The 26,372-nt window shown below is 37.1% G+C and overlaps 1 protein-coding gene across 1 annotated transcript in view; it reads right to left on the bottom strand.

The window, feature by feature from the left end:
* Window positions 1-26,372, bottom strand: part of RNF128 (ring finger protein 128) — a 63,174-nt gene that overhangs the window by 18,884 nt on the left and 17,918 nt on the right. The window contains exon 2 of the mRNA XM_030306124.1: window positions 12,527-12,774. Within this exon, the coding sequence (XP_030161984.1) occupies window positions 12,527-12,774 (248 nt within the window). The remainder of the gene's footprint in view (window positions 1-12,526; window positions 12,775-26,372) is intronic.

Genomic DNA, 26,372 nt, shown 5'->3' with positions numbered 1-26,372 from the left:
AACACAGATGCAAATATCCTCAACTAAACATTAGCAAAGTGCATTTAACAATACATTAAAAAGATCATTTAGCACGATCAAATATGACTTACTTCAGGGATACAAGAATGGATCAACATCTGTAAGTCAATCAACATGATGCACCACATTCATAGAATGAAGGATAAAAATCATGACCATCTCAGTAGATACAGAAAAAGCATTGACAAAATTCAACATCCATTTCTGATAAAAACTCTCAACTAAGTGGGTATAGAAGGAATGTATCTCAACATAATAAAGGCTATCTATGAGAAACTCGCAGCTAACATCATACTCAATGGTGAAAAAACTGAAAGCTTTTCCTCTAAGATCAGGAACAAGACAAGGATGCCCACTCTCGCCACTTTTATTCAATGTAGTATTGGATGTCCTAGCCACAGCAAAAAGGTAAGAAAAAGGAATAAAATGCATCCAAATAGGAAAGGAAGTAGGAAAACTGCAGATGACATGATACTGTATATATACAACCCTGAAGTTTCTCCCAAAAAACTATTAGAAAAAATGAATTCAGTAAAGTTGTAGAATATAGAATCAATATACAGAAATCTGTTACATTTCTACACACTAATAATGAACTATCATAAAGAGAAATTAAGAAAGCAATCCCATTTACAATTGCATCAATAACAATAAAATACCTAGGAATAAATTTAACCAAGGAGGTAAAAAAACCCTGTACACTGAAAACTATAAGATGAAAGAAGCTGAATAAGACAAAAATAAAGGAAAGATATCTCATGCTCTTGGATTGGAAGAATATTGCTAAAATGACCATACTACTCAAAGCAACCTATAGATTCAATGCAATCCCTATCAAAATTCCAATCCATTTTTCACAGAACTGGAACAAATAATTCTAAAATCTGTATGCAACCACAAAAGATCCCAAATATCCAGGGCAATCTTGAGAAAGAAGAACAAACCTAGAGGTATCACGCCCTCAGAGTTCAAACTATACTACAAAGCTATATAGTAATCAAAACAGTATGGTATTGGCATAAAAACAAAGATCAATAGAACAAAATTGAGAGCTCAGAAATAAATCCATACATATGCAGACAATTTATGACAAAGGAGCCAAAAATATATAATGGAGAAAGGACCTTCTCTTCAATAAATGGTGCTGGAAAAATTCGACAGCCATATGGAAAAGAATAGAAACTAAACCACTATCTTACACCATACACAGAAATTAAAATAGATTAAAGACTTGAATGTAAAACCTGAAACCATAAAATTCCTAGAAGATAGCATAGGCAGTAAGCTCCTTGACATCAGTCTTAGTGATATGTTTGTAGATCTGACTCCAAAGTTAAGGAAAACAAAAGCAAAAATAAACAAATGAGACACATCAAACTAAAAAGTTCTGCACAGCAAAGGAAAGCATCATCAAAGCAAAAAGGCAACTTACTCAATGGGAGAAGATATTTGCAAATCACATATTTAATAAGGAGTTAATAGCCAAAATAGAGAAAAAAGCTCTACAATTGAACAATAAAAAACTGAACAACCTAATTTAAAAAGGGAACAGAGGTTCTGAATAGACATTTTTTCCAAAGAAGACATACAGATGGCTAACAGGCACATGAAAAGATGTTCAATATCACTAATTATTAGAAAAATGCAAACCAAAACCACAATGAAATATCACCTCACACCTGTTACAATGGCTATTATCGAAAAGACAAGAAATAAATGTTAGAGAGGATGTGGGAATATAAGCTGATGTAGCCACTAGGAAAACAGTATAGAAGTTCCTCAAAAAGTTAAGAATAGATCTACTGTAAGATCTAGCTGCTCCAATTCTGGGCATTTATCCAAAGAACACGAAATCAAATCACTAATTCAAAGAGATACATACATCCCTATCTTCAATGCCACATTATTTACAATAGCCAAGATATGGAAACAACCTAAATGTCCATCAGTAGATGAATGAATAGAGTATGTGGTTGGTACACACACACACACACACACACACACACACACACACACACAGGAAGACTATTCAGCCATAAAGAATGAAATTTTGGGGCGCCTGGGTGGCTCAGTCGGTTAAGCGTCTGACTTCAGCTCAGGTCACGATCTCACAGTCCGTGAGTTCGAGCCCCGCGTCAGGCTCTGGGCTGATGGCTCAGAGCCTGGAACCTGCTTCCGATTCTGTGTCTCCCTCTCTCTCTGCCCCCCCCTCTGCCCCTCCCCCGTTCATGCTCTGTCTCTCTCTGTCTCAAAAATAAATAAACGTTAAAAAACAAATTAAAAAAAAAAAGAATGAAATTTTGCCACTTACAATAACATGGATGGATCCTGAGAATATTATGCTAAGGGCACCTGGGTGGCTCAGTCAGTTGAGCGTCTGACTTTGGCTCAGGTCATGATCTCACAGTTCAAGAGTTTGAGCCCAGCTTCAGGCTCTGTGCTGACAGCTCAGAGCCTAGAACCTGCTTTAGATTCTGTGTCTCCCTCTCTCTCTGTCCCTCCCCTGCTCGTGCTCTCTGTCTCTCTCAAAAATAAACATCTAAAATTATTTTTAGAAAGAGAGAATATTATGCTAAGTGAAATAAGTCAGGCAGAGAAAGACAAATACCCTATGATTTCACTCATATGTGGAATCTAAGAAAAAAACCAAAATAATATAAAAACAAACTCAGATACAGAGAAGAGATTGATGGTTACCAGAGGGAAAGGGGTTGGGCAAGATGGGCAAAGGGGGTCAACTGAATGGTGATGGATGGTAACTAGGCTTTGGTGGTGATCATTTTGTAGTACATACAGATGTCCAATTATGTTGTACACCTAAAAGTTAAAGTTATATACCAATTTGACCTCAATAAAAACACAAGAAGTGAAGTTAGGGTATAGGGGGAAATCTAAAATGTAAGGGAAAGGTAAGAAAGAATCAATGAAAGGCTGTCCCTCTTTGTGGGGTGAACAGCTAAAAGGAAAAAAATCCCAGGTAGTAGGAGATATTTGGTGTTAATTTAAGATTACTTGTAATCCTGCAAATAAATCCTTTCTTCCCCTTCAGTAAAATCTACTACATACATGAATGCCTCAAGTGAATATAATACATGAGTAAATTGAATAAAAGGCTAGGTTTCACACTTGGGTGAATGCTGTTTGGAACAGAGACACAACATGTGCAGCATGGCAAGATGATAAGCAATCTTCCTATTTTCTACTGTAAAATGAACTTAGTAGAAATTCAGCAAACAGTAGGTACTCAGAACCAGAGATCATTGTGAATATGTACCTCTATCCCCAGCAGGGAAACCCCCAGCTAACATGAAGAATATGTGGAAATCAGAGATAATGTAAGTTAAGAATTCAGTATAATGTCTGGCATATAGCAGACACTAAATAAAATGTTGATTAAATGAAAATATAAACTACTATTCGTCAATAAGTCTAACAGGTTCTTGTAACATATTTATAAATATCTGTAGCAAATATATTTTGGAAAGGAATAATCCATGAGTAAAGGTATATATGAGGACATTCCTTAATGCCTAAACCTGCCTCTATATAAAGTATTTTGTGAAAGGTATTTGGCTTAATGCCAAGGAGATTCCTAGACAAACTATTTCTTTGCTGTCTCAGGAACAGCTGAAACTTCTGAGCTTGTTACCTGAGTAGCAGATCTAGCTTAACAGAAACAGTTAACAGGAAGGCCTAGCTAGTCCTTTGAAGGAAAGATGGTAATCAAGACCATTTCACTCCCACTTTGGGACTTAATTGTGAGTTAACTCAAAAGGGCAATTCAGTGATGGTACTTTATTTTATGCACACATATTTTCTGTCCTGTTACCTGCATCATAAGTAAATAATAGGGGGACAGTGAAAGTAAATGAGGTACACTTAGGATCTTTAGAGCTGGAAGAACTCTTAGAAATCACCTACCCTGATATCTGATGGATAAGAAAACTGATGTCTACTGCCTTGCTCAAAATCTCAGAGTTGGTTAGTGTAGGTCCCATTGAAGCCTGGAGTTAAGTGTTCCCTTCCCTAATATCAAGGTAGTTGTCTTTTTTTTTTTTACCGTAGCTTGCACTAGGAAGCTAGTACTACTATTTCCTTATATTTATGTAGTTATTTTATAATTTAAAATTATTTTTGATGTCTGTTACCTCATTTAATCCCAACAACTCCTTGAAGGAGATTAACATCCCCATTTTAGAGATGAGTAAATGGAGGCTTGAAAAAGTTAAATAACTCATCCAAAAGGGAATGCAACCTCTAAATGATAGAGCTGTTACTGGGACTTTGCTCTTCATACTTCAAGATTCCATTACAATACGTCTACAACTCAGCTACTTTCTGAAGCTTTTCCAACACCTGGATTCTAAGATCTATGAAACTGTGGCCAGTCCTTATAGTGAACAATCAGTATGCCCAAGGGTCCTGGCACTGGCCTAGACTTCCAAACATCAGTACTTTCTTTTCACATAGATCATAAGCTATTTAGAAACCTAGATGTGAACACTGCAAATGGTTAAAAAAAAGAGCTAACAAGAAAAACAGGCAAAGAAAAAAAATGTAGTTGATGATAAGTCTTTGACAATCATTTTGCATTTTGTCTTTAGAGCACTTCTGATTTAAACAAGCTCTGTGACACAGTCAAGGAATTGCACTCACTAGGAGGTGATACATCTCTAGAGTATTTACTTGAGTCTACGTAGTCTGTTTTCTCATTCCAAAATATTCAACACAATATAAATGCTTGAGTCTCCAGTGTGAGTGCTTATTAATTTATTAGGAATGAATGTTAAATATATAACTTTCTTTAACCATATCAAAGACTAATGTAAATTTGAGGGATGGCCTCAAAGGCAAGCTCTAAATGTAATGTCCAAGTCTATGCTTATGAGAATAGAACTCACATTATAGAGAAATGCTAAAAAAAAGTTGAGGGACTATAAAAATACAGGGCAAAATCCAAGATGCCAGAGGATCCTAGGCAAGGGACTTGATTTTGAAGGATCTGTAAAAGACTTGCATAATAGTATAAACCCATGTTTATTAAAGCAGCTCTGGAATAAAAACAAGTCCTTTAAAAGGAAATGTGGGTAATTCCAATAGCTCCTACTGAGCTTTTATAACGAAAAGCAAAGCCATTTTCTTTAAACATGGATGTGAGAATCATCATTTTGATAAGAAGCACAAACTATGTTTTAGAGCCTGAATGAGGGTCACTCACAAAACTGCCAGTCCTCAAAATAGTTCAGTCACACTGACAGCAAGAGTTTCCAAGATACATTCATTCCTCTAAAAACTGAAATCTGAGAACAACATTAAGATCAAGCAGTTTATGTTAAATACATATGTTTGGATATATTACTTAAGTCAAACTTCTTGGGTGCCCAAATATGTTTCCACATTTAAAGACAATGTGCCCAATACTAACTGTAATTTGTATTCTATTCCTTAAAAAGAATTCCTTAAAAAGAACTTTAAGCATGTATCTAGTTTTTTATACAAATTTCTCTGGACACTTTTTAAATGTCTTGCCACCATTTCAGAATTCCCTCCTACCTTATAAATTCCAATAGCTCATTGTTTCTACCTCTTATCATATTCTGTAATTGTACTATTCATGTGTCTTTCCTACTAGGTTGTGAGTAGCTGGAGGAGTGGGGCTTAAACATTTAAAAATTTTTCCATAAAACCTAGTAATTGCTCAAAGAATAGCTTCTGAATTTACAAAATCAAAACAGATTGTCGCAATTTTCTCATCCAAGTCACACTTGTACTCATTAAAAGCCTCTACTCTGCTAAATTTGGGAAAAGAAAGGTTTCAGGAACAGGTATTAGCCTCTACCGTGTGTCAGGTGCAACCCTAAGCTTTTTACATGTGTCATCTTGTTTAATCATTAACAGCCTTATGGAATAGGTATTTTAATATCCAAGTTTTATAGACAAGAAAAGGTTCAGAAGCTTGACTAAAGTCCAGGCAGCTGGTTAGTTGCAGAGCTGTGATTTAATTCAAGCCCAGGTTCTATCTGGCTTTAAAGCCCATGATCTCTCCACTATAGTACACTGCCTCCATTGTGTAATAGCAAAGAAGCCTTTAAAAAGGCTTCACATTCTTTGTGAAGAAGATAAATGAAAGAAAAAAACCCTCAAAGTCAGCTATTATCCAATCTTCAAATCCTTCCTAAATTCACTACTTACTGTGATTTGGGGAACTCTTTTAAGCAAATATTTTATACCAACAGACTCTCCCTGCCTCCTCTCCAATCCTAAGAGATACCTGGTCTAAGAATATTTGGCAAGAGACTTGAAGACTAATCCAAAAAAGCTTGGTTGTCAGCCATTTTTCTTAACAGAAACTTAATGTCATTACTCTATTCAAAAACTGTGATCGTTCTAGTCACTGAAGAATCTCATCTATATAGTTTTCTTAGTTCTGAGTGAGACTGTATTTGGGCTGGAAATGAAAAGCCAAGCCAATTATCATCAGATATTCCAACATTCAATTTTTAAAGTGTAAACTCAAAGATATCCTACCTAGTTTATTTGTGTATTTACATCCAATTAAGTAAAATAAATGTTGCAGGCTGGTGATTGATTTGTCAGCCTGGCTTTTGGTCCCAAGGCATTCAAGCTTTTAGCATAACTGAAACCCACATGAATAACACTAGGCATGGAGTCAAACCTAATTACTTGATGGGGGGGCAGGGTGTGCAAAAGCAAGAAAGGAGAGTGGATGTAAGCAAACTAGATTTTCCTGCTTTAAGTCATCACTTCTTTTAAATAAAATTTTTCATAAAAAGTTTGACTCAGAATTTATAGAACAGAATACTTAAAATCAAGAATTATGGTAACAGGATTCTTTTCCTCAGATCTATTCCTTTGAACAAAATCAATGTCTGAGTCATGTGGCTATTCAGATATATGAGAACTGAAAGACTCTATTTTTTCAATGAAAATCTATGCATATTGTTTTAATGAAGTATTCCTAAAGGAAAGAGGAGGTACAGGCTATAAAGCAGTTTCTTATAAGTCTATGGAACTATAGAGATGGGGATAAATAGGAGTACAGACTACTTGCCTGGAGGTGATCACTGTGAACAGTGTGAGGAAATGCACTGTAAGGAAGAGTGGTGAGGAAATGGGGAATTTGACCCAGTAGATAGGTTATGACTCAGATTATTGCATTAAAAAAAAGGCAATCAAAACCTTTAGAATTAGTGATATAAAAATAAAATTAGAGAAAGTGAATATAAAATAATCCTGAGACCCATTATAAGAGCTTCCTTTTGTTCAATGAGAGCTAGAGAAAGTCTATAAAACTAAGTCCTACTGAGAGAATAATTTGTTTAATCTGCTCTTCTAACATAAAGCCAAACAATGGTTTTGTAAAAGGCTCTAATAAGTCTTCAGGTAGGAACAGATACATACAAACACACCCACTGCAAATGTGTGTATTGACAGTGGTACAGTATGCGACACCTGATAAGTCTTCCAGTTTACTTCATGAACTAGTAGAGAAAACCTAATGTAACCAGAAATACTTCAGATATTTTTAGTCATGCTTTAAGTTGAAGGACAAATTTTAAGATATTAATGTAGCTTAGTGAGACCACATGTGAGTCCACAAAGGAGTGCTATCTCTTTGGTAGCAAACTACAAAGACATGTGTGACATATCTTTGCCCAGGGAACCAACTGGAGTCTCAGGGTTTGAGACTCAGATTGAGGCTGGTCACTAGGTAATCCTGCTAGTAACTGGCCATGCTGCCTGACACTCAGGACCCCAACAATGAAAATAGGTGCATATCATCCATCTTTACTGCCATGCCTGGCAACCATGACAAGCTGGCACAACATGGTCCGTTGCTCCAGGTGTGTATAACAAAATCATCAATAACGAACATAAAGAACACTTTGAGGGCCACATTCCCAGGGTTGGCCAAAGGCCAATCATGGTTCCCTTGGAGACTGGCAAGGAGTAAGCAACCAGATGTACTATGCTATTTCTTACTTCATAATCCATCCCCTATCTCTTGATCAAGGTCTTTTTAATAACAAAATAGTCATAGTTATTTGGACTTCTGCAATTAGTACAGCATTTATACATAAGGTGCAGTAAGGATAACAGAAGCACACCTAATACTTGCAGAAGCCAGTGAAGGGTGTAAATAGGATTCTTTTAATGTATAAGACAATTTCAGGCATCTTTATGTTGATGTGCCAGTTTAATTATCTGTTTACTTCCTTATTCTATGACTACTTGAACTTTGTGATAAACTTACAGTGTCATTTAATGTAATAATGGAATTAAATCTAATTCTTCCTCAGGCTAATCACTCTCCATTGGTATCATATCCTTTGGAGGTTTTAATTCAGTTTCCCAATACATATGACTATCACATGATTTATTTATATCAGGTAGTTGAATTTCACTAACAATACTGGTATTACACCATATCACAATATGGTTATGATGCAGTTAGGTTTGGTCACAAAATAAACCAGGAAGTATCACTGAAGTGTTTACTAAACCTTCCTAGAAGAACTGCTCTTTGCCCACATATTAGATATTATTATGGACAAGTGTTGTCACCAGTGAGGATGATTCTGTCATTTCTAGGTTCCATGTTAGCTGAGGACAAAGTCAATCATTTGTCTCACTTCACAGTATTATATAGTTATAGGTTCCCATTGACTGCTGTGCAGCAAGGCCATCTCCTTCTCCTGATGAGAGATCATTTGATGGGTATCATTTGATATTATTCCTACTAGCTCATCTTATTTTGGTCCATCCCTTTAGTCAAGATAGGTTAGAGATCAGCAATGTAATTTCAATTTCACTCAAAAAATTTCCATAAGTTTGGGATCTGTATGTGTCTCAAAGATGCTCTCCCTGAGCTTCCATAGCTAAAAATGGAAGGCCATTATATTGCCCCATGGTTACTTGGGGGCCTCCATTTGTATTAAGATCGCTAGCAGGCCCTGTTGTGTCAGATATATGCTCTTTCCCAGTGTTAAGTGCTAGCATTCTCTAGCATTATGTATTGGGTTTGTGTGGCCATATTATCAAGGCTTTATCATCCTTCCAAGTGGATTCCCATTTTTCCCTCCTCCTAGAAGATGATCCCTTCCAATGTGTCTATTTCAAAGAATAAATTATTTTCTTCTGAAAGTCAGTCTTCATCAAAAGTTAATTCAGCTTCTTCCATTATACCTAGGCCAGCTTCTATTTCACCTACAGCTCTCTTTCATTTCACCAGCCAATGTTCACTCCAGCACACACCTTGTTGGTACTGAGTATTAACTGCTTAAAGTATGGTTAGGGTATGTGCACCAAACCACAAAATTCTGGGTATCTCATGCTTGAGTCAAGTTTATTGTGGTCACTCCCAAATTCAATTTAGTCTGAGCACACCATAAAGTTTTCCATAATCTTCCTTGTCTCGGGTTAGGGTTGTTCCCAGTGTGGACACAAATCTACCATGTAATGCCTAATATGTTAATTTTGTTCACAATCCATTGATACTTTTGTTTAAAAGCTTTCACTGCACGGAAACAGGGATGATATGTATTCTCACACATCATACTATGACATATCAAGCATGTGGCCACTATATACTGCCCAATATATTTGGGCATCTTGGCCATCAAAATTTATGGTTACACATTTATCAGTTTGACTGACATTATATATTATGCATTATAATAGTTCAGAGAAAAGACATTCCTGAATACTCTAATGAATTCCTAATATTCTAATGAAGGTAAGTTTCCATAACTCAGTTTCATTACCATTTATACCTGTAAAATGGGGTTAATGCAGTATTTAGTGATAGTTATAACCATCATATGCATCAAGCTCTACCTTTAAAAAAAAACAGGAAGTCAGGAAAACTAAATAACATGTAAATGATATTGTAACACTCAAATATTTATAAGCAAAAGGGATTACCAGTCATATATTTAATCCTTTAGTCACCAAAGGATACATAGATATAGCCTACTAAGTTGTGAAAGAAGCCCTTTCCAAAGCCTTCTCTAAAAGGTGAGAAGTTTTAATTTTATTCTTGACCATTTTTATAGAAGTTAATTTTCATAAAATATACTATAAACTATGAAAATTACTTAAATGAATGATGAAACCAGAGTTATATATTCAATGGAACTTATGCAACACCAGGCCATTCTTTATAAACTGTATTACTTTCTGACTGGATTTAATGCCATATTAATAGATTTATTACAGCACTCAGAATATAGGAATTCATGCCCCACCATGAACATACACAAACCAAACACTCTTGTCATTGTATCCATAACCTTTAGTACTCATACTAGATACCAATTTCTCTCCCACCTCAGAGATAAAACAGCACAATATAGAAATGTCAAATATTAACACAGTGTGAAACTATTGAATGGCTTGGCCTAGGAATTTTAAACATCCTTTTGACCACAGCTAGTAATAGGCTGAACCTGCCACCAATGTTCTATGAGGAACAGAAGTCAATTAACTTTAAACATTGAGATAATCATCACTCATTACCATATACCGGTGTCTAATTTTTATGAAGGTTTTGTAATAAGATTTCAATTTCTCATCTGTTCCTAAATTCAATGAACTTTCTTGCCATATAGAAATCTTCACTGCTCCCCCACTCACAAATAAATTGGGTTCATTTTTGTTTCTTGGAGAAAGAGTACATGAAGTGGCCAGAATTTCATTGTCTTTGGAGGAACTTCTCAGTGCATATAGAAATATATTCTTGCCCTTACTATAATGATCAGCTGAAAACATTAAATCCCTACTGAGCATTCTGGAGAAATAGCATACCACTCTGCAGCTGTGTCGAGAATACATACTTGAGAGGGGGAGGAGTTAAATGATGGTGGCTTGCACCAGGGTGGAAGCAATGAAGTAGTGAGAAGTAACTGGATTCTGGATATACAACAAAGGTGGAACCAATGATATTTGCTGATAGAGGTTATATGGGAAGTGAGAGGTAAAAGAAGAATAAAGAATAACTCCAAGATTTCTGGCCTGGGGTCAGGAAAAGCTCTTTTTTTTTTTTCTTCAACGTTTTTATTTATTTTTGGGACAGAGAGAGACAGAGCATGAACGGGGGAGGGGCAGAGAGAGAGGGAGACACAGAATCGGAAACAGGCTCCAGGCTCCGAGCCATCAGCCCAGAGCCTGACGCGGGGCTCGAACTCACGGACCGCGAGATCGTGACCTGGCTGAAGTCGGACGCTTAACCGACTGCGCCACCCAGGCGCCCCGAGGAAAAGCTCTTTTGAAAAGGGAAGCAGTAATAGCATGTTTGTGTGTCCACAGTAACAGAAGACAAGGCAGAGGACATAGGATATAGACAGTCACAGACAGATGCGTAGATGTGGTGGTAGCATGGAGAGGTACTCTTTTGATCAATTTCCTCAGTGGAGTAAGATCCAAATGCCAAGTTGAGAGTAAAGCTGGAGGAGGTGTTGGCAGTTTAAGGAGAAAGGAACATGAATGATTAGTTACCTGTGAAAGCAGGGGGGAAATGCCTAAGAAAAGATAGTATGGTTGTCAGGCCACATTAAAGGCTCTCAGTTTGTGGTCATAGACTTAAAGAGAGACCAGTCTGTACTGATGTCAGTGTTTTCCTGTTACTTCAAAGTAGACACAGAGTAGGGAGGAATTAGGATTTAACCAGGGTTGGATTTTGACAGCAAGTGTAACAAATAGAGGGCCAAAGGAACTGAAGATATATACATGGCAATGACCATGGAAGTGAAGCTGGGTAAGAAGAGAAGGGAAGATATCAGGTGGATGAGGAACAGTTTAAAAGTGGTGAGGTTAATGGCATACAACCACCCTGTTCAATGATGCTTTTGTATTTTTGCTCTATTACTTCTATACTTTGTACCTATTTATATGTCAGTTAAAATATGATAGAAATTATGAATATGTGACTCTGTTTGGAGCCTACCACTATATCATGCACAATTAGATATTCAAATCTGCCTTCTCATGATATTCAGCCTAGTCTCCCTTCCCAGTCCTAACCCCACATGCAAATACATGCATCCACAGGCACACACATACATGTAAAATAACAGTAGTTAACTTTGGGTGGTGATTACAGTTTTTTTGTTATATGGTGTTTGAGTGAGTTTTTTTCCCTTGTACTTTCTGATTTCTCAATTTTCTATATTGAGCATGAAACACTTTGGTAATTTAGAAAGAAATTTAAAAGAACATATGTATTTATACCCATATATAATTAATTGCTGGCTGTGCTCCCTAATGAAGTGTCAGAAGATTTAATTAAGCAGGATTAAGGCCAAAGACAAATTACAAAAAATAAAAGTTGTGAGAGGATGGAAGCTGATATGCTTTTAAAAACTAGCAGTTTTCATAAAACATATGCATGGATCATTGTCTAGCAAGTGAAGTATATTAAAATGCATGACTCCAAAACTACAACTGAAAGAGTATTTTTAGATTGGAAGAAAGGACCATTACGGACCTGTTTCCTGCTTTGAGCTCTTGCATTCCGTAATCTTCGAGCAGAATAAAAGATAAAATAGCCTACAGTTGCTGCCGTAATAATAAAAAAGGACACAGAGACGAAGAAAATTGAATAGTGATTCACCCAAGGGCCATGTTTCTTCCCTACTTCGATGACCATTGTTACTTGTATGCCTCTTTGAATGGACTGTAGAATTTTTGTTCCTTTCAGATTGCCAATCATGATTGCAACAATGTCTCCTGCACCTGTAAAAGAAAAGAAATTCAGTTTTAGTTTTGGTAAGGCATTCTTAGTATAAAAATCCAATTGCTAAAGTGATTTTAAAGTATTCCCAATGAGACAATGAAAGGATACTCATTCATTCAATTAACATTTATTGGGCACCTACTATGCATATACGTTATAGGGGATATAAACATACTGAGACTTGGTTATTGATCTTAAGTAACTCATAAGTTTAGTAAGGAGCTATGATATTTAACAAATACCTCCACTCTCCTCAGATTAACCACCTATAACTCAACAGTATTGAATTTGGGGTCCAATTTACCTCTTACATGAAAGCTTTCTTAAAGACAAATAGTCCCCTGGATGGTAGAGAACAGGGCTTTACATCCTAGGGAATCTGAGATTTGGGAAAGACAGAAATACTTAACTATGTATTTTCCCAATTTATAAAGTGATAGACTATCTCACAAGATCACTACTAAAATGTACAAGAATTTATTGGGGTGCCTGGTGGCTTAGTCAGTTAAGCGTCCGACTCTTGGTTTCAGCTTAGGTCATGATCTCATGGTTTGTGGGTTCGAGCCCATGACAGTGGGCTGACAGTGCAGGGCCTACTTGGGATTCTCTCTCTCCCTCTTTTTCTGCCCCTCCCCTGCTTGCTCTCTCTCTCTCTCAAAAATAAACAAACTTAAAATGTACAAGAATTTACATATCAGGAGTAGTAATCTGAGATAAATGATGTCCACAAGCCCAAATGTACAATGTATATATTTATATATCTCCATGTGCACATTTTTCTATATCCCCAAAAGCAATATAAAATTTGTCCAGGGTACTCTAAGGTTTTGCATGGACCTAATCAGGTTAGCAATGAATAGAACATGAAAAATTAATAGTACTGTATGGTTCTACTCAACACCGACTAAAGTCAAGCCTGAAATTAGACTAAGCTTATTACTTAGTCTAATAGTCTAAATCTTAATCGAGAGGCTTAAACACTTCCCTCTCTACCCCCAACTATATAAATCTTGTGAAAAAAATAAAGGACAAACATTATCTTTCCCAATGTTGTGAGAACTTCAGATTACTCATGTCATTCCAATGCTTATCAAGGTTTATATTCCTTCTAGTTTATATGACCTGAGACCAATAATCTTAAGCAAAAGAATAGAGTTCTTTGAACGTTAAGAGATTACCGACCAGAGAAACCTCCCACTGATACTAGGTTAAGGTACTAATCTTGGTTAATGATCAAACTTCAATCTGGAATAAACATAACTATACACAACCCCCCACCACACACACATACACATAAATCCCAAAGGCCCTTTAAACTAGAATTTAAACACAAAAGTACATTATTCAAATAGTACTCACTTTCAATGATCAAATTAAGAGTACAAACCTTAAATGGCAATGTACATAGCAGAATTACTACCCAAGTAATCCCTTAAATTTAAGGTCCCCCAGTAGCCAAAGTCTTCAAAAGTTCAAGATGACGTCCTTACTTGAAGTTACTAATTCAAAAAATATATTTACAGGGTAGGATTACAGACCCTTAAAGTTCCAAAGACACTATTTTTGTTTTTTACATATGATAGCCATCTAGTTAAAACCTTTTACAACTTTACTAATTTGCCACCACTCAGTTTGGTAGACAATGACTTACTCTCTCTTCTCATTTACATGAAGAAAATCTCTAAAGCAGTGGAGGAGTCTGAAATGGCTTTTGTTGTATCTTTTTCCTCTTTCAGTAAATGACCCAAATATCCCTTATGGATCTAGAGTATTGGCTATTTTGCAAGAGAGTGGCTCACTTTTCTATTTATTTGGAAGCTTTAAATTTCTAGCTTTGGCACTAAAAGCCAGATATTATTTCAATTCTCTTTTGTCACTATTTGTCTTTTCTCTATAAGCCATCTGTCAGGAACATATCTGGTTATAAAATTGCAATTATATAATCTAGCATTCATTTCTGATACTGTAACCTGTATAATCTTTGAAAGTAAAGATAATTATAAAAATTCACATTTTAGAATATCATTTCAAAGATTTCTTTTTAAATCTAAGATGTGTCCCTCTAAATTTTTTTGACTGATAGAAATAAGTTTTCATTCTTTCAGAAGACATGAGGTGGGTGGCAGGGGTGGATGATCAGGAAAATATGGACCATTGTAGTTAGATGGAGATTAAAAAGCAAGGACAGTAAGGAAATGTACTTTGTCTACACACGGCGAACAATGCTGTACTTCAAATGCCCCAAATTCATATTCATACATTGAATTAGCTTTGTATTAGCTTTGTAATCATATAAAAGGCCCATTTCTAAACATTATTATACATCTCTTCCTCCCTACACCTTTGCAACTATTCAAAAACTGCCCCCTCCTTCCCTTCCCAGGGAAGTTAATGGTATCACAACCCTCTGGTCATCTGGTGTGATTACCCAGAATCCTGTCCGAATATTCACTGCTAACCTAGTCAGTCATGCAGATGCTACTTTCCTGGTGTCTCCCATTATCAGATCCTTCTTTCCACTCCTGCTGCCTATTCAATATAGGTCCTCATGATTTCCTTGCCTGAACTACTTCAGTAACCTCCTAACTTGTGACTCTGTATCCAACATTCCCCTTCCCTTAAAGCTTCATCAGAGTTTACTTTCCTGGTTGACTTTTGCCGTCACTTGGTTGCATCATGCCTCTTTCCGGCACTAAAGTCTTTAGTGATTCCTTGGCCTCACATTTAAAGCCTTTTATGATCTGGTCCCAATTTACCTTTCCAGTTTGATACATCCCCACTACACCCCCATCTCATCCAGATCCCAAGCACATGGGGTTGGCTATTGTCATTCACTTTTTATAACTCTCCTTTTGTTCATTCTGTTCCCTCAGACTAAAATTTCCTCCATCTGCTGACATTCCCCCCTCCTTCTCTGCCTGTTCATTACCCAAATCCCAGCTCAAATGCTGCCTCCTATATTATTTTCCCAAGTTCCAAGTGGGAACGTAAATGTTCCCTCTTTGTTCCCGTCACTTGGTTTTTAACCTTTATCTAATACTTCATTTTGCTTTTGCATTTCAATTGGCATGTCGTACTCCCTCCCTAAATTAAGAGCATTTTAAGGACAGACAGTGTCTTTTAATTAACGATAGTAATGGTTTCCTTTAACAGATATTGTCAGGGAATTAGGTATTCTATATAAGTAAAATTTCCAAGTAACAAAAAGTTTTACACAAATAATTAATTTTAACAATTTTGAATGGACATTTTATTTATTTTTTGAGGTGGTATAGGTTTATTGGTCCATTTATTAGGCTTCTTTTTCCTAATATTGACAGCTCTCCCCACTTAACTATAGTTTTATTTTTTATTGTGTAAAATACATACAGCATAAAATATACCATTTTAACCATTTTTAAGTGTCAAGTTCAGTGACATTAAGTGCATCTGCATTGTTCTGCAACTATCACCACCATCCATCTCCAGAACTTTTTCATTTCCTCCAACTGAAACTCTGTCTCCATTAAACACTAACTCCCCATTCCTCCTTCCCCCGGCCCCTGGCAACCACAATTCTTCCTGCCTCTATGAATTTGACTATGCTAGGTACCTCAAAGTGGAATCATACTATATTGTTCTTTTTGTGACTGGCTTATTCACTTAGCATAATGTCTTCAAGGTTCATTGGTGTTGTAGTATATATCAAAATGTCCTTCCTTTTTAAGGCTAAATCATATTCCTTGAATGGACATTTTAAAAATTAATCTATACTGTCCTATTTTCCTAACCAAGATATACTGATTAGGATTTATTATTAGCAGTGGATCACCTTTGTGAGCCATTATTTTACATGGTACTAGTAAGGTTATTTGTCCCTAAACTGTTATGAGTTTTCACCGAAGTCACTGATTTTTTGGAGCTATAATGGACCTTAGAAATCATACAGTCTGACTCATTTCTGAGTTCTCACTTTGGGCTATTTTCTTTCAGGGAGGGAGGTTCTCACTTGTTGCCTCTAGCAGTATCTCTCACCCCTTTGTAATTTTATACTTCAAATCTGCTCTCAACTCTGAAAAGTCAGTGAAGCTTTGGTCCAAAGAAAAAGCAAACAGGCTTCCAAAGAGAGCTTGAGGGCTTTAGTTGCAAGTACCCTCTGATATTTATATTGGTTGCTCGGTGACATTTTTGTTTGCTTCCTGAATCCTGGCTATGCTCTGCATAATTGAGGTTGCCAGATAAGATTTATCTATAAACTAGACTCTGTTCCAAGTGCTTTATATGCATTAACATATTTAATCCTCACATCAACCCTATAAGGTAAGCATTGCTATTATCTCATTAAAGATAAGATTGACTAACTTGCCTAGGAGAACACAAGCTAATAAGTACACAACTGGTATCTGAACCCAGGCAGTTTGACTCCAGTGTCTCTGCTCTTCACCACCATTCTACATCAGCTATTCTTTGACTGTAAAAATGAAAATTAAATAGATACATTCAGGATGGGGGGAATGTCATGGTAAATGTTTAACAATGAGGAAGCCTTGAATGGTAGTGTGTGCCAATTTCCACGGTGTAAATAATGCTCCTGTGGCCATATGAATGCAGAGTTGGGAAAATACGGGAACAATTATCTTGATAGCATTCACTCCATTCAATAAGGAATCCTTGAACTTGCTACTTAAAAATCATTAGTAACACAATGTAGATCAAGTTTTTTACATCTTCACTCTGCTACCTAAAATATTTTGGGAAAAGGGATAGATTAGGAATAGGTAACAATTAAGCAGAAGAAATACTCCAATTTCAAATGTTCAACAAAGAATAAAGGCTTTGGCCTGTGTCTAGCTTGGGAAAAAGGTAATGAACTAGACTGTAGCAACTCTTACTAATCTTACACAGTATCTTTCAATTAAAATGTTAATATAAATAAAGCATGTCGACCCTTGGCACTACTGGTGAAAAACACTTTCCAGTTCATAACATGGAGAAATTTGATCTAGGATTCTGCTGGTGGCCAGCCCCTTTCATGTCCTTCGAAGAGCTAATGCTATTATGGTTATGACCTAATCTTATTTATGAACACAAGTTCACTGAATATTTATTGAGTATAAACTATGTACTAAGTTCTATACTTCTGGACCTCCCCCCCACACATACATTTAAATATTAATGTGTCAAAATGCAAAATAAATTCAAAAGCATTTTACAATATATGAAATATTCAAAGTATAATGATGGCGTGCTTCCAGCACCTTGGTATTCAAACACAAAATACAAGGAGGTGTGGAAAGCTGTTCCAGTATCATTTTCAACCAGTATTCCACTTTTAATATTAGAAAAGAGAGTGTCTGCAATGAGTGACTTACAAGTAATAAGTAAGGGCAACTGAAGGCCAAAGTACCTCTTCCAAAACTTAGTTCACATTCAATACTGCCCGACATTCTGATAATACAATGAAATCAGCACTTCTGAATTCACTCATATGTACAATGAATAAGATCTAGGTGTGAAGAAGTCCAACATGATTCTCCAACAAACATTTCCTCCATTAGAAAATCTGGAACTGATTCAAGTGGACTTCTGAATATTCATTTTGTTCACAGTAGCTTTCAAAGGCTCAGTTTCCCCCCACTATACCAACCAGGGCAGGTCAATGTATTTCAACTTAGGGCAAGTAGGGATGGTGAATGTATTTCAAAGAGGAACACTAAAGGTCATAAGACCAAGGAGTCCTAAGTGGCATTTTTTTAAAACCAGTAAAAAACAAACAAACAAGCAAAAAACCTAAACATCTGAACTTTCAGGTTTGACTAGCTTATCTTTCTTCAAATTCCCATTTTGTGACCTTTTTTTGGCCCCCTTTTGCTTGCCAGCCACAGATGAACCGAATTTAGGTTTCTTAAATTGACTTCTTCACATCAGCTCTCTTGATTAAAAAAATAATAATTCTACCATTGTACCACAAAAAAATACAAATGATTTCTCAAAGGTATTGGAAATATATGTCTGTGTTTCACTGGGAATCAGACAAATCAGTACTGCATACCTCTTTAATACACCAGTATGCTCCTAACTAGCCTTAGTTAAATTCTACTATGTTGCCAGATATGAAACAGGGATTAGTACAGGTCAGCTGTTGGGTAAAGCAATGTTTCTTAACATATTGTATTGTTAACAAATTATCTTTTGGGGGGGAGGGATGGTGACAGTGAAAACAACCTAAATCATCTTTTATTATCATTATTTTATGCCAAAGGAATGACGCAGAGGTAGACAGTCATGTAAAGCACAGAAAGTTGCCTTTCTCTCTGCCAGGAACCCACAGATACTTCTGCTATAGGTTGTGGAGATGACAGTATGTTACGGAATGGGTCTCAGCTTTGATATCACACCACAAAATCTCTGGCAGTTGGGAGTCCTCAGAAAACAGCATATTAAAGACACTACAGAATTAGAAACATCACTGTTGAAAAGGTCATATTTGCCTAAGTTGTGGATGACAGGTCATATTCAGAGGCAAACAATTCTTAGAATTATTATTTAAAAATACCTAGCCCTTATTTAAAAATACTACTCTGATTCCCATTAGGGAACGTTTAGCACATTGTTAAGAAACAGAGGGCTAGATCAGCATTTCCCTTAAGTTTTTAGTCTCAAGACCCCTTTATACTCTAAAGTTACTGAGGAATCCAAAGAACTGTTGTTTATGTACATATAGTTAGCATATTAGAAATTAACACTGGGAAATTTAAAAAATATTTATTCACTCATTTAAAATAGCAGTTGTAAATAAATGTTAATAGACTTTTTAAATAAAAAATATTTCCCCCTAAAAAATGTAATAAGCATGGAATTGTCGTTTGTGTAAACCTCTTTAATGTCAGACTTAATAGAAGACAGCTGGATCTTCAGATCTGCTTCTGCATTAGATCTATTGTGATCTGTTCTTCTGGTTTAGGCATATTAAGGAAATCTGTACTCATGTAGATTTATAATTAGAAAATTGTATTTACAACATTTAATAGCATTTTGAAATAATTGTAGATATTCTTCTTTGATACTACACCAAAATTCAATGAGTGGTAATTTCTTTTTCTTTTTTTTTTTTTTTTTTTTACCATTTATTTATTTTTGAGAGAGAGACAGAGACAGACAGAGTGTGAGCAGAGAAGGGGCAGAGAGAGTGGGAGACACAGAATCCAAAGCAGACTCCAGGCTTTGAGCTGTCAGCACACAGCCCGATGAGGGGCTTGAACCCACAAACCACGAGATCATGACCTGAACCAAAGTCAGATGCTTAACTGACTGAGCCACTCAGGCGCTCCATCAAGTGGTAATTTCCTAAACATTAGGTACAAGGTATAATTTGACACCACATCAATGAACTCTTTGTACTTGGTTAAATAAAAATGCATTGATCTATCTCACATATCAAATAGACCCTTTCCCGTGCATGGTTTTATAATATCATACATTGGTCATTTGGAAAGTACTGGTTCACTGAGTTATGCAGATTTTACAAACAGTGATTCAAGATTATACAATATCAAAAACTCATGGTTCAGGAAAAGTCTAGAAAGCCTCCAAATACATGGTGGTTAAAGAACACCCTACTAAAGAATGAGTGGGTCAACCAGGCAATTAGAGAAGAAATTAAAAAATAAATGGAAACAAATGAAAATGAAAATACAACAATCCAAATGCTTTGGGATGCAGCGGAGGCAGTTCTGAGAGGAAAATACACTGCAATCCAGGCCTCTCTCAAGAAACAAGAAACATCCCAGATACAAAATCTAACAGCTCACCTAAAGGAAATAGAAGCAGAACAGCAAAGTCACCCTAAACCCAGCAGAAGAAGAGAAATAATAAAGATTAGAGCAGAAATAAACAATATAGAATCTAAAAAAACTGTAGAGCAGATCAATGAAACCAAGAGTTGGGTTTTTGAAAAAATAAACAAAATTGATAAACCTCTAGCCAGGCTTCTCAAAAAGAAAAAGGAGATGACCCAAATAGATAAAACCATGAATGAAAATGGAATTATTACAACCAATCCCACAGAAATACAAGCAATTATCAGGGAATACTATGAAAAACTATATGCCAACAAACTGGACAACCTGGAAGAAATGGACAAATTCCTAAACACCCACACACTTCCAAAACTCAATCAGGAGGAAATAGAAAGCTTGAAGAGACCCATAACCAGCGAAGAAATTGAATCGGTTATCAAAAATCTCCCAACAAATAAGAGTCCAGGACCAGATGGCTTCCCAGGGGAGTTCTACCAGACGTTTAAAGCAGAGATAATACCTATCCTTCTCAAACTATTCCAAAAAATAGAAAAGGAAGGAAAACTTCCAGACTCATTCTATGAAGCCAGCATTACTTTGATTCCTAAACCAGACAGAGACCCAGTAAAAAAAGAGAACTACAGGCCAATATCCCTGATGAATATGGATGCAAAAATTCTCAATAAGGTACTAGCAAATCGAATTCAACAGCATATAAAAAGAATTATTCACCATGATCAAGTGGGATTCATTCCTGGGATGCAGGGCTGGTTCAACATTCGCAAATCAATCAACATGATACATCATATTAATAAAAGAAAAGATAAGAACCATATGATCCTGTCAAATGATGCAGAAAAAGCATTTGACAAAATTCAGCATCCTTTCTTAATAAAAACACTCGAGAAAGTCGGGATAGAAGGAACATACTTAAACATCATAAAAGCCATTTATGAAAAGCCCACAGCTAACATCATCCTCAATGGGGAAAAACTGAGAGCTTTCCCCCTGAGATCAGGAACACGACAGGGATGTCCAACTCACCGCTATTGTTCAACATAGTGTTGGAAATGCTAGCATCAGCAATCAGACAACAAAAGGAAATCCAAGGCATCAAAATTGGCAAAGAAGAATTCAAGCTTTCACTTTTTGCAGATGACATGATATTGTACATGGAAAATCCGACAGACTCCACCAGAAGTCTGCGAGAACTGGTACATGACTTTAGCAAAGTTGCAGGATACAAAATCAATGGAAAGAAATCAGTTGCGTTCTTATACACTAATAGTGAAGCAACAGAAAGACAAATAAAGAAACTGATCCCATTCACAATTGCACCAAGAAGCATAAAATACCTAGGAATAAACCTAACCAAAGATGTAAAAGATCTGTATGCTGAAAACTATAGAAAGCTCACGAAGGAAATTGAAGAAGATATAAAGAAATGGAAAAACATTCCGTGCTCATGGGTTGGAAGAATAAATATTGTTAAAATGTCAATACTACCCAAAGCTATCTACACATTCAATGCAATCTCAATCAAAATTGCACCAGCATTCTTCTCGAAGCTAGAACAAGCAATCCTAAAATTCATATGGAACCACAAAAGGCCCTGAATAGCCAAAGTAATTTTGTTTTTTTCTTCAATATATGAAATTTATTGTCAAATTGGTTTCCATACAACACCCAGTGCTCATCCCAAAAGGTGCCCTCCTCAATACCCATCACCCACCCTCCCCTCCCCCCCACCCCCCATCAACTCTCAGTTTGTTCTCAGTTTTTAAGAGTCTCTTGTGCTTTGGCTCTCTCCCACTCTAACCTCTTTTTTTTTTCCCTTCCCCTCCCCCATGGGTTCCTGTTAAGTTTCTCAGGATCCACATAAGAGTGAAAACATATGGTATCTGTCTTTCTCTGTATGGCTTATTTCACTTAGCATCACACTCTCCAGTTCCACCCACGTTGCTACAAAGGGCCATATTTCGTTCTTTCTGTGTATATAAACCACAATTTCTTTATCCATTCATCAGTCGATGGACATTTAGGCTCTTTCCATAACTTGGCTATTGTTGAGAGTGCTGCTATAAACATTGGGGTACAAGTGCCCCTATGCATCAGTACTCCTGTATCCCTTGGGTAAATTCCTAGCAGTGCTATTGCTGGGTCATAGGGTAGGTCTATTTTTAATTTTTTGAGGACCCTCCACACTGTTTTCCAGAGCGGCTGCACCAGTTTGCATTCCCACCAACAGTGCAAGAGGGTTCCCGTTTCTCCACATCCTCCCCAGCATCTGTAGTCTCCTGATTTGTTCATTTTAGCCACTCTGACTGGCGTGAGGTGATATCTGAGTGTGGTTTTGATTTCTATTTCCCTGATGAAGAGCGACGTTGAGCATCTTTTCATGTGTCTGTTGGCCATCCGGATGTCTTCTTTAGAGAAGTGTCTATTCATGTTTTCTGCCCATTTCTTCACTGAATTATTTGTTTTCCGGGTGTGGAGTTTGGTGAGCTCTTTATAGATTTTGGATACTAGCCCTTTGTCCGATATGTCATTTGCAAATATGTTTTCCCATTCCGTTGGTTGCCTTTTAGTTTTGTTGGTTGTTTCCTTTGCAGTGCAGAAGCTTTTTATCTTCATGAGGTCCCAGTAGTTCATTTTTGCTTTTAATTCCCTTGCCTTTGGGGATGTGTCGAGTAAGAGATTGCTACGGCTGAGGTCAGAGAGGTCTTTTCCTGTTTTCTCCTGTAGGGTTTTGATGGTTTCCTGTCTCACATTCAGGTCCTTTATCCACTTTTGAGTTTATTTTTGTGAATGGTATGAGAAAGTAGTCTAGTTTCAACCTTCTGCATGTTGCTGTCCAGTTCTCCCAGCACCATTTGTTAAAGAGACTGTCTTTTTTCCATTGGATGTTCTTTCCTGCTTTGTCAAAGATAAGTTGGCCATACGTTTGTGGGTCTAGTTCTGGGGTTTCTATTCTATTCCATTGGTCTCTGTGTCTGTTTTTGTGCCAATACCATGCTGTCTTGATGATGACAGCTTTGTAGTAGAGGCTAAAGTCTGGGATTGTGATGCCTCCTGCTTTGGTCTTCTTCTTCAAAATGACTTTGGCTATTTGGGGCCTTCTGTGGTTAGCCAGTCATTTTGAAGAAGAAGACCAAAGCAGGAGGCATCACAATCCCAGACTTTAGCCTCTACTACAAAGCTGTCATCATCAAGACAGCATGGTATTGGCACAAAAACAGACACAGAGACCAATGGAATAGAATAGAAACCCCAGAACTAGACCCACAAACGTATGGCCAACTTATCTTTGACAAAGCAGGAAAGAACATCCAATGGAAAAAAGACAGTCTCTTTAACAAATGGTGCTGGGAGAACTGGACAGCAACATGCAGAAGGTTGAAACTAGACTACTTTCTCATACCATTCACAAAAATAAACTCAAAAGTGGATAAAGGACCTGAATGTGAGACAGGAAACCATCAAAACCCTACAGGAGAAAGCAGGAAAAGACCTCTCTGACCTCAGCCGTAGCAATCTCTTACTCGACACATCCCCAAAGGCAAGGGAATTAAAAGCAAAAATGAACTACTGGGACCTCATGAAGATAAAAAGCTTCTGCACTGCAAAGGAAACAACCAACAAAACTAAAAGGCAACCAACGGAATGGGAAAACATATTTGCAAATGACATATCGGACAAAGGGCTAGTATCCAAAATCTATAAAGAGCTCACCAAACTCCACACCCGGAAAACAAATAATTCAGTGAAGAAATGGGCAGAAAACATGAATAGACACTTCTCTAAAGAAGACATCCGGATGGCCAACAGACACATGAAAAGATGCTCAACGTCGCTCTTCATCAGGGAAATAGAAATCAAAACCACACTCAGATATCACCTCACGCCAGTCAGAGTGGCTAAAATGAACAAATCAGGAGACTACAGATGCTGGGGAGGATGTGGAGAAACGGGAACCCTCTTGCACTGTTGGTGGGAATGCAAACTGGTGCAGCCGCTCTGGAAAACAGTGTGGAGGGTCCTCAAAAAATTAAAAATAGACCTACCCTATGACCCAGCAATAGCACTGCTAGGAATTTACCCAAGGGATACAGGAGTACTGATGCATAGGGGCACTTGTACCCCAATGTTTATAGCAGCACTCTCAACAATAGCCAAGTTATGGAAAGAGCCTAAATGTCCATCGACTGATGAATGGATAAAGAAATTGTGGTTTATATACACAGAAAGAACGAAATATGGCCCTTTGTAGCAACGTGGGTGGAACTGGAGAGTGTGATGCTAAGTGAAATAAGCCATACAGAGAAAGACAGATACCATATGTTTTCACTCTTATGTGGATCCTGAGAAACTTAACAGGAACCCATGGGGGAGGGGAAGGGAAAAAAAAAAAAGAGGTTAGAGTGGGAGAGAGCCAAAGCATAAGAGACTCTTAAAAACTGAGAACAAACTGAGGGTTGATGGGGGGTGGGGGGGAGGGGAGGGTGGGTGATGGGTATTGAGGAGGGCACCTTTTGGGATGAGCACTGGGTGTTGTATGGAAACCAATTTGACAATAAATTTCATATATTTAAAAACAACTGATGGTTATTTAGTATCACCATTGATCTTATCAGAAAAGTCTAAGTATTAAGAAATTGAGGGGGCACCTGGGTGGCTCAGTCGGTTAAGCGTCCGACTTCAGCCAGGTCACGATCTCGCGGTCCGTGAGTTCGAGCCCCGCGTCGGGCTCTGGGCTGATGGCTCAGAGCCTGGAGCCTGCTTCTGATTCTGTGTCTCCCTCTCTCTCTGCTCCTCCCCCGTTCATGCTCTGTCTCTCTCTCTGTCTCAAAAATAAATAAACGTTAAAAAAAATAATAAAAAAATTAAAAAAAAAAAAGAAATTGTGAAGTTCACATGGTAGATAAAAATTTTCCAAAATTCTAATTTTTGCTTGATCACTTACTTTTGACCATTAGCATCACATGCTGTTATTTTTTTCCTCAAAATGACAGGCTCACTTGATTCAATTTTAAGAAAAGGTCTTCTAAATACCCCAGTCTAAGTAACCTGTTTGTCAGTAATACTTTTAAGTTAAAAAGGAACTATTTAGGGGTGCCTGGGTGGCTCAGTCGGTTAAGTGTCCAACTTTGGCTCAGGTCATGATCTCACGGTTCATGAGTTCAAGCCCCGCATCAGGCTCTGTGCTGACAGCACAGCAGAGCCTGGAGCCTGTTTCCGATTCTGTGTCCCTCTCTTGCTCTGCCCCTTCCCCACTCATTCTCTGTCTCAGTCTCTGTCTCTGTCTCTCTCTCTCAAGAATAAACATTAAAGAATTCTTTCTAAAAAAGGAGCTGTTTAAAGAAAGCCTTCTTCAGCTCACAACTCAGTTATATAAGTGCTTTTCCTTCAGACAACCATCATACTTTGGTATGCTGCAAAAGTGCTTTATGCCTACTTCCCACTTCATCACATAGAATATTCAAAAAAGAGTTGTGTATGACAGGGTAGAGATTTCATAAAATTAATTATGCTTACTGATTCATCAAGCACATTCTTAAGTGAAACTGGAATTCTTTTACTGTAAATGCATAGAGATATAGTATACAATAGTTTGATGTCTCTGTCTTAATGTCTGCTAAGGTGCCAGCAGTATTTTCCTACTAACATAAACATCAACACAGTGAATATGGCAAATTATGCCTACGTATTACTATGGGAACAGTTTTCACCTCATGTAACCCTGAAAAAGTCTGAGGGACCAGTGGTCCCAGATTATATTTTTTAAAGGTTTCTTTTTAAGTTTATTTATTTTGAGAGAG

This window comes from Lynx canadensis, chromosome X (genome assembly GCF_007474595.2).
Source record: "Lynx canadensis isolate LIC74 chromosome X, mLynCan4.pri.v2, whole genome shotgun sequence".
Classification (NCBI taxonomy): Eukaryota; Metazoa; Chordata; class Mammalia; order Carnivora; family Felidae; genus Lynx; species Lynx canadensis.
Note: the sequence above shows the minus strand (reverse complement) of the source record. Positions and strands in the feature narration are given on the sequence as shown.